The 8728-nt window shown below is 44.1% G+C and overlaps 1 protein-coding gene across 4 annotated transcripts in view; it reads right to left on the minus strand.

Moving 5' to 3' along the window:
- Positions 1-971, minus strand: part of FXR1 (FMR1 autosomal homolog 1) — a 33618-nt gene extending 32647 nt beyond the window's left edge. For 2 of the 4 annotated variants that reach the window (XM_084267495.1, XM_084267497.1), the window contains exon 1: positions 863-971. In XM_084267495.1, the coding sequence (XP_084123621.1) occupies positions 863-913 (51 nt within the window). In that variant the 5' untranslated portion in view covers positions 914-971. The remainder of the gene's footprint in view (positions 1-862) is intronic. The other 2 variants (XM_084267496.1, XM_084267494.1) reach the window with 2 other exon arrangements.
- Positions 972-8728: the final 7757 nt, after the last annotated feature.

Here is an 8728-nt window from a genome sequence, read left to right on the forward strand (position 1 = left end):
CCCCCCACCACCCCCCGAGTGCAAGACCACACTGTGTATGGGGTTAGGCACAATAGCTAAACAGAGGCCTGAGATTAAATACCCCCAGAACACATAGCTCCACTGCACGCTCACAATACTGGCTGGAAGCAGCCCTCCTGGAAAGGAAAACAGGAGGCTCTTGCCATAAAAAGAGCTGGGATTCTTAAACATCTGAAGCCAGGCTTAGGGGAAAATGACTGACGGGCAACAGCTGAGAGTATTTTGCATTGATCCTGTAACATCCTGACATTCCAGGGAGGGTGACGCTGAAGGAAGATCTCTGATGGCAGAAATAAACCCGAAATCTTTAGAGAATTATTTAAAATATTTTAAACCATTATTTTCATCTCGGTTCGCCCATCCCACCCAAAGCCCCTACTTTTTCCAAAAATACCCGCCCCTGCCCACCCACCCTTTCCCTTCCAAGCTGAAGACTAAGCGAATCCCCGCGCAGGGCATCTACTCCCCCCGGCGCTCTCCCTTTCCCACACACCAACCTCCCTTGAGGAGCCCTGACCGCCCGCCTCGTCACCACCTCCCCGACCCACCGCCGCCCCGCTCCTTCCCCGCCGCCCCCCGGCCCCCCTCCCCTCACGCCAGCCCCCTTCACCCCCCTTCCCCGCCGCAGCCCTCTCCACCACCGCCCCCACCACACCCAGACACCTTCCCCCAACGCCCTTCCCCCCTCACCTTCCCCTCCTCCGCGGCCCGGCGCAGGGGCTCCCCCCATGGCCGCCAGCAGCCACCCGCCGTCGGCCGGGCACAAAAAACGCCAGGCGGCCGCCCCCCGCACTGCCCCCGCAACGCCAGCTCCGCCACCACAGCCTCCCCGCGCCGGTACCTTATAGAAGGCCCCGTTAGAGCCGCGCACTTCCACCGTCAGCTCCTCCATGTTGCGAGCGCAAAGGACGCCGGGACGTGCTTCTAGAAACTGTCACCACGGGGGGGAGCGCTGGCGGGCTCCCCCTCCCCCTCCGTCCGCCCCCCGCGGGGTGGGGGCCGCTCCGGCACCGCCCCGCCTCTCCCCTCCTCCCCCGGCGGCTCTCCGCGGGTCTGCCCACGCCGCGGGCCGCGGGGGGGGATAGGTGGGGGCTGGCAACCGGCGGAGCAGGGCGTTCCCTGCGGGAAGGGCAGCTGGTCGCCGCCTTCCTCCTCCCCCGCCGCGGCCCGCGGGAGTGGGAGCGGCCGGTCGCGGCGCACGCCCCGGTGCTGGCCGGGGCGGCGGTTGAGGGGGGGCTCTGCGCGCCCGCCGTTGTCCCGCTCTGGGTCCTTCCTGCCCTCCCTGAGGCGCAGGTGGCTCGGCAACCTCGCGGTGGCCCCGCGGGAGCGGCCGCCGTGGGGCAGCGCAGGAAGTAGCGGCGCTGGCGCTGCAGGCCGCAGTCAGCGCTGCAGGCAAAATGCGGTGGTTTGTTTTTCTTTTTAAATTAACGATTCAAAAGGCCGGGCCTTAGGGGACGCCTTCCGTTCCCTCGGCGGCCTGGCTTGCCGCCCGGTGCAATCAAGATGGTGCCCGTCATCCACTCGAGCAGCCTGCTTTCACCTTCGCATTGCTCGGCTGTCTTTGTCCCTCCTGGTGCTTCGGCCTGGCGTTGGGGGCTGGGAACACCCGCGCCGCCTGCACCGGGTCACACACCGAGCGGCCCCCTCCCCACCGGCCCAGGCCCCCGGGGGGAGCTTGCTCCCTGCCCCGGCCTAAGTGGGGGATGGCCCGGTTGCAGGCTGTGTCCTTTCCCCCTCTGCGTGCTGCTGACGAGAAAAAAAATTCCCGCAAAATGACTCTGCTATTTGATGATGCTCACAACACAATCAGACCACAGTTACACTATGAGCTCAACGCTCACATCAGCTTAGTCATGCAGAGCTTGATGAAAGGCCTGTGTCTTTGCCAAACGCATGCATTTTTTGCAACAGCTTTAAATATCAATACTTTAAAATGTCCTTTCTGCTGGTCTTTCCTGTTAGATGTCAGCCCCAAACCAACAGGAGTACCTATCAAATGTTTTGATTTTTCTTTCCTCCACATAAATCTCCCACATGAATCTTTTCCCAATTCTACCCAAGCCTGTCAGAGGGGTGAGGATTGTAGATGATACAGGCTTAGAAGTTTCAAGAAACCTGGCTACAGAGTAAGGAGACTCAAAATGTCCCACAACTGAAGGAAAGATAGGTGTTCAACATCATCAGCTTAGCTTCTATGCTGCTGGATAACCACCACGTCCCAGGTGGTTAGGATGCGGCTCTGACCATTTACGCTTGTGCTGTCCAGGGAGTAATTGAGGGTATGGGGATGAGCTGAGAGGGTTCTGCTGGAGAACTGAAAATGGTAGTTGGACCCCAAGTTACAGGCTGTGGACAGCAGAACCTTGAGTCATTGTGGTGAAGCATGAAGGGAAATGAGACACAAATTAATTGGTAAAAAACAAACCCCAAAAGGCTCTGCTTGATGTGGAGAACACCATGCTTTTTCTACTCAATAACTCATACCTTTGTTAGGCTATGAGGTAGTGTTTAGAAAAAAGCAATTACGTGCTCTACTGTTTCCCCATGCTGTGTGCATAAATATTCTCATTCTTGCATAACATTTATTCCACAGGAATGTTGGAGGGTACCTTTTATTACACATAGTTTAAATTTTCAGAAATGACCCTCAATTTATTCTGTCAGTGTTGCCTAGGCCACACATGGGTAAAAGAGCTCCTCCTGCAAAATGGTAGGTGCCCCCTTTCCTATATGCCGAGGGCACTTGCGACTTTCCAGGATAAAGTATGAAAACCTGATTAAATGAAGCAAATAGTTGTACTGTAAAAATTCCACACCAAAAGTTTTCATTGCCTGAAGACTGCACAGACTAAAGTTCATTTATTAGCTTCCAAGACACAGACTCTCAGTGTCAACTGCTAAAAAAAGGTGTTCAAGGTTTAAAAAAAAAAAAAAAAAGCAAAACCAAGCTACACATGAGCAAACCAGGACTCAGATAAAGAAATTACTTCAGAAAGGGGTGAGGTGCCTGGGTGTCCACACTTGCAAAATGGCAGACAGTTCTGGTCAGTAATGATAACGAGAACCAGCTTGAGCCAATGCAATCTGCATCTGAATTTGCCTGATAAAATTTGTTTTTCTGGAAGTGAGCACATGATAGTAGTTAAAGTGACAGGGCTGTTTACAGATTAGTATTAAGGCAGATTGCTATACCTAAGTGAAATTGGGAGTAGAAGACAGTTGTTATTAGGTTGTGGGCCATAATAGTTTGCAACACATCAGCCAGATTGGTGAGAATGAATCTGTTCCAAGTTTAGTTTTCACTTTTAATATAAATTAGAAGTAACTACTAAATTAAAGTGCTCTAAGTATTTACAGAAATAAGGGAAGATCTTTTATCAAGAGTCTTCGCTGATAGTAGCTACTTAGAACTTTTTTCACAAGACTGAATAAGGTGCTTATATTTTTGTTTTCATTTTGTAACACCCACAGCGAAACTGCCACATGTCATAGATGAGTTCTGGTCAGGGAGATGCTATGAGTAAGTCTAGTTGAACCACTCTCTGTCCTCTATTGAAACTGTTTGGCAATGCAGGAGGGAGAGCAAGCCTCATCATGCCAGAAGGACAGTAAGCAAGAAGAACCAGGATTCTGTATCCTTGGAGCCCTTGGTTGGAAAGAGCAGAAAAGGGTTTGCTTATTTTAGTGAGCAAAACAAAGGGTGAAGGATTGAACACTTTAAATGCATCAAGGCACACAGAGGGGATAACAATCAATGAGGCACTAAGGCTTTAACAGAAAACAAGACTACAAAAAGACTCACAAATAGGTATAGGCTACCTGTTAATAAATTTACCCTGGAAATTAGTTTAAAATGGAGGTTGAAGAATTTTCTGGAACAGCTTTGCAGAATGAAGTCATGAAAGTTAATAAACCCCGCCTACTTTTAGGATGGAAAAAGCATTTATGACAATGATATATAATGAGCAATATAAACTACATTTTCAAGATGGCAGACTTTGAAAGTATTGATTCCAACAACCAACCAAACTCAACCCTTATCCTTCCAAATGCTGTTGTCTAAAAATCAGGAAGTGTGAATGAAGTCAGAATGAAATTGTCATTCTGTGATCTTCTGACATCAGAAGGTCTGTTAAATGTTCATCTTGCTCAAAGGCAGACAAATTTTAGCTGTTTTACATTCCATTCAGTGAAAGGAAGAAGAAACTAAAACAATGATTTAAAAAAGCAATCTAGCTTTGCCTTTTAAGAGGGTAAACCCTTTTTGGTTCAGATGCTTATTCTGAAATTTGATCAGAAGGCGGGTATCTATGAGGGATGTCCATCCAGAGACTAGCAGGAGCCTAGGCAGCTGGCAGCACATAGACTCTGTGAACTACTGTGCATCCCTAATCCTCAGTGGGGACAGACAACACAGATGAATGAAGGATATAATGAGATATCTTATCCCATGTCTTACCAAATGACAAAACTACAACTCAGAAAAAGTCTTGGAGAAGTTCTTTTGAAAAAGTAACATGCTTCCAAGTGTGGGGGGTTTACTCATTTATATTAGTAAAATATGTGGAACAAAGAAAACACACATACTGTATTTGAGTAGCAGAAGGAAGCTTGTGAGATGGGTAAAATCATTTCCCATGGGGTTGTGCAAATAGAGCAAGGGGTCTAATATCTTGTGGAACAACACTGGTATTAAGGCCAGGTCTTGATAAAGATTGTCATGTTGGGCTGCCACTGAATAAAAGGCCAGTGGTTTGTTGTAAAAATGGATAGAAAACTCCAAAAGAAAAGCTTGTGGTTTGTTTTATTTTGTCTTTCACTGTGATTTTTCCGCTTTTTTAATATTGACCTGAAGAAGAATCTCTACCAATTTTTAGCAGCCTTTTACAAATGCATTCCTGACCTTTACAAATGAATGAATATTTGTCTGGAGGTTAGCTGAACTGAGTGTGCCATACCCAGATACATCTGCAAGTACTGTAAGCAGACACCGCTTCTGAAAATAGGATCCACAAAAGGTGTTGCTAAGTGAGCGAATGTAAAAACATTTTTTGTGGAGTGCAGTTTAAAACCCTCTGTCTGGTATGGAAATCAGAAAGAAGAAATCATGAAGTGCTCCTGTAATTGCAAATAAGCATTCATCTTGAAAGTGAAAAAAGTCTTTAGAGCTTTATTTTGTGTGTATTACAGCTGATAGCATTCACATTTATCTGTCTTTGTCTAGACACGTGAACTTAAAATGTTTCACAATTACATGGTTAAAACTCCCTGTTGTTCAGTAGGATAAAAAGTGTTAATAATCCACAGAATGCAGTAGGTGGTTACTATTATATTCCACTTCCTGTTACTGCAGTCTAAAAAAGAAAAAGTCACTGAGCTAATTAAATTATAGAAGGAAGACATCAAGAACCAGTATTAAATGAAAATTGGTTTTGACTACAGTCTGTATTTGTGCTGAAGTAATGATGAGTAATATGATTCAGGTTTCATTTGTTCAAAGTCCGCAAGATAAGGTGTGTGCTCAGCAAAGGAAAAACATACATCCAGGCAACAGAGTAGTATGTGAAAGTAATTTCACACTGACTGACAACATATGAACCTTGTTTTTTCACACAGGATGAACTTCTGACTTACTGTTGCTTGCCTGGTCTTCCTATTTTTGTCAGTAGGAGCACGTGAAAGTAAGCAACATAAAACTACAAGTTTGATGTCATTCTAAGTACAGAGAGGAGCACTAGACAATGCCTGTTAGAAGCGCATTGTTAATTCTGGCACAATGCAAAGAAACTACAAAATCATTTAACCGAAATTTTAATGAACTTAAATGAGGACAGTGCTGTTTAATGGGCTTTCTGCAATGGTCTGAAGCTTATCCATTCACAACACAACTTTTCATGGGGTTGGCTCAGTTTGGCAATTTTTGTTACCACTTTACATCCACCTCTCTTGAATGCCAGTATGGATGCAGCTGATCAAAAAAAACCTGGTTTATGCTTGACTTTGTTCCAAGGCAGGAAGTGAAATGCACTAAGCACCAGAGAGATCTCTGTGGTAGTGTCAAGTCATGGTGAAATCCTGGTGTGGAAGGGCCTGTCAAAGTATTAGCTTTAGATCTCCAAGCCTAGTTCTCATCACCAAGTGTTAAGAGTTAAATCCTTCCTATTGCTATTGTTACCTACATGAGTAATTTCTGTCTTCTGAGTACTTCCAGTGGAAGCCAGGAAAGGAAAGCATATTTTTTTTTCTCTATTGCTGATCCTATTTTGGTCCTTACTGGGTCCTCAGACAAGTCCATACTACCTTTGTTTTGGCTTGACAAATGGGCCAACTTCTAGCGTCTAGAGCAAGGTTTGTGAGAGAGAGTAAACAGTGGGCATATTGCTATCACATACACATGATCTGAGGTATAGGGATATAGTGCATCAGAAAATGAAACACTAGCACTGCAAACACAGATGTGTCTGGAGCAGCAGAGGGATGTGCACCCATCTAAATGAAGGAATGCAGTAGGGAGGAGTGAGGAGAGAACTCACAGGTAGGAAGAAGTTAGCAATGCATCTGTGTGAAACTCTGCAAACAAACTGAAAAGCTTATTTCTGTTCCTATAGGATTACCTGATATAATCTAAAGAATAAAATTATTCATTTCAAGATCTGTTGTCAGCTCAGAGTACTCTGGTGTTGAGAGTTCCAAAAGCAAGTGTCTGTCTTGCCACGCTTTAATTTTGAAGGTCCCAATAAAGCAAAATACTTAAACGGGTATTTCATTTAGTACCTGAAAGGAAGGGATATAAGAATGACTTAAAATAGTTGGCTTAATCTGTGGTCTCCAAGAAAGGAAGGAGTTGAACAGAAAGTTCTGTATATACACATGTTCAGATTCCCCTGAAAAGTCCCATCCGTAGAACCATATATATATATGTATAGTTACATATAAACCACATATATGTATTTGATGTATATACTGTGTTATATGTATAAAAAACTGCAGATAAATAGTCTTGGTGCCCTAAGAGCAAAGATAAGCATTTCACAGGTGAAGTACTAAGAATCTTGATATGGCAATGTCAAGATTGCAACATCAATTGTTCTCCCAAAATGGATTGTATTCATCTCCCTCAAAAAATCAGGGCAACCTTTTTGTATTACTTTAGTCACAGGCACTGACTTTAAGAAGTTAAATACTTTGAATAAGAGATTAAACGTGCACATTTTGAAGTTTGCAAGACAGCTAAAAATTGATACCACAATATATGTAACCTCAAACCCTGCTCAACTGTTAGATACAATGAGGCAGTATGAAACAGAGAGTATTTCAGTGAAATGAGTTATCAAGAAGTTAAAATACATTTTCTGTGTCTTTCCTGATTGCTCTCTCAACTGACATGACCTTCCTCTGGTATGTGTGTTCCACATGTATCACAAATACCACTGAAGAGGGTGAGATAAAATCTGGACTCTTGCCTTTTCCTTTTTTTTTCCCATCTTTCTAAAAATACTGTTCCATTAATAGCATAGTATTTTCCCAGACCGCCTATCTGTTGAGATGAAAAAAAAGAACTCATGAAGCTACTTTGGTGATGAAGTAGACAGTTCTGATAAATGCAATAAAACTGACTGTCCTTTTGATCTAATCAGTAACACACGCTCAGCACGACATGTCTTTGGCATATTTCAACTTCCTTTTTTTTCTGGTTGGTTGAAACCCTGATGCCAAGTGTAAGCTGTCCAGTAAGTTAAGACTCTGCAGTTCCTGATTTCCCCAATGATTTGTTGCCACAAGCCTCATCATCTGAGCCCTAAAAGCTGAGGGTGATTTAACCTGTGTTTTCCACAAACGTACAGCCTCACTTGTTCTGTCCTGTCTCAGGGGGGTTCCCCGTCCAGCCCTGGACTTTCCCTGCTGGGCTGAGGATTAGTGCAAACTGATGTAATACACAAGAAAAGAAATAGAAACAAGGAGGCAAATGATAAAAAAAGAAAACTCAAGAACAGCAGGAAAACAACAGCAGAAGAAAGAAAGGTTCAAACAACAGAGAAATGTTCAAAATTTAGGTTTTGCCGAAGAAAGGTTTGATGAATTAAAAAGATGAGGTGAGAGAGGAAGATAGATAAAATGGGTGGTAAATGAGAAAAGGCAAGAAAGTAAGAACAATTTCTAGAGAATATATGAAAATACATGATTGTTACCTCTGACTTCTTTTTCTCATTAAAAAGAATGGAAGAAGAGATGGTAGATGTTAACAATGTAAACCCACTAGACTAATTCATGGCTAACATAATGTTCACTAGTATTTGAAAAATCCAAGTTCAAATCTATTTCTTGCCAGTTTGGAGTAGGAATTTGATTGAGTTCTTTCATTACTTAGGCTGCATAAGCATGTCTGTTCCATCACATCAAGATACTGGACTAAGCTCTGAATGAAGTAGTACTTGCATGGGAAGCAATGTAGCCACGTGACATAGTGTGACACCCTATCTTTCTGTAGGGTACTTAGCTTTCCTGGAACACCAGACAGGCATGGGCAAAAGTGATCCGAATGCAGCTTGTTTTGAGATCCTTGTATATTAGCACATTGTAAAGAAGAGATGTAATTCCAGCTTTTTCTGTTGAAGCTGTTTCATGTCCCAGAAATAATGTAGTGCTCACAAAGCTACAGAGCATGTAGTAATGACAGTTAAGATCTTGAGCCGGTGAGTCCTTGCAT

The sequence above is a fragment of the Gallinula chloropus genome, assembly GCF_964237585.1.
Source record: "Gallinula chloropus genome assembly, chromosome: 8".
Taxonomy (NCBI): domain Eukaryota; kingdom Metazoa; phylum Chordata; class Aves; order Gruiformes; family Rallidae; genus Gallinula; species Gallinula chloropus.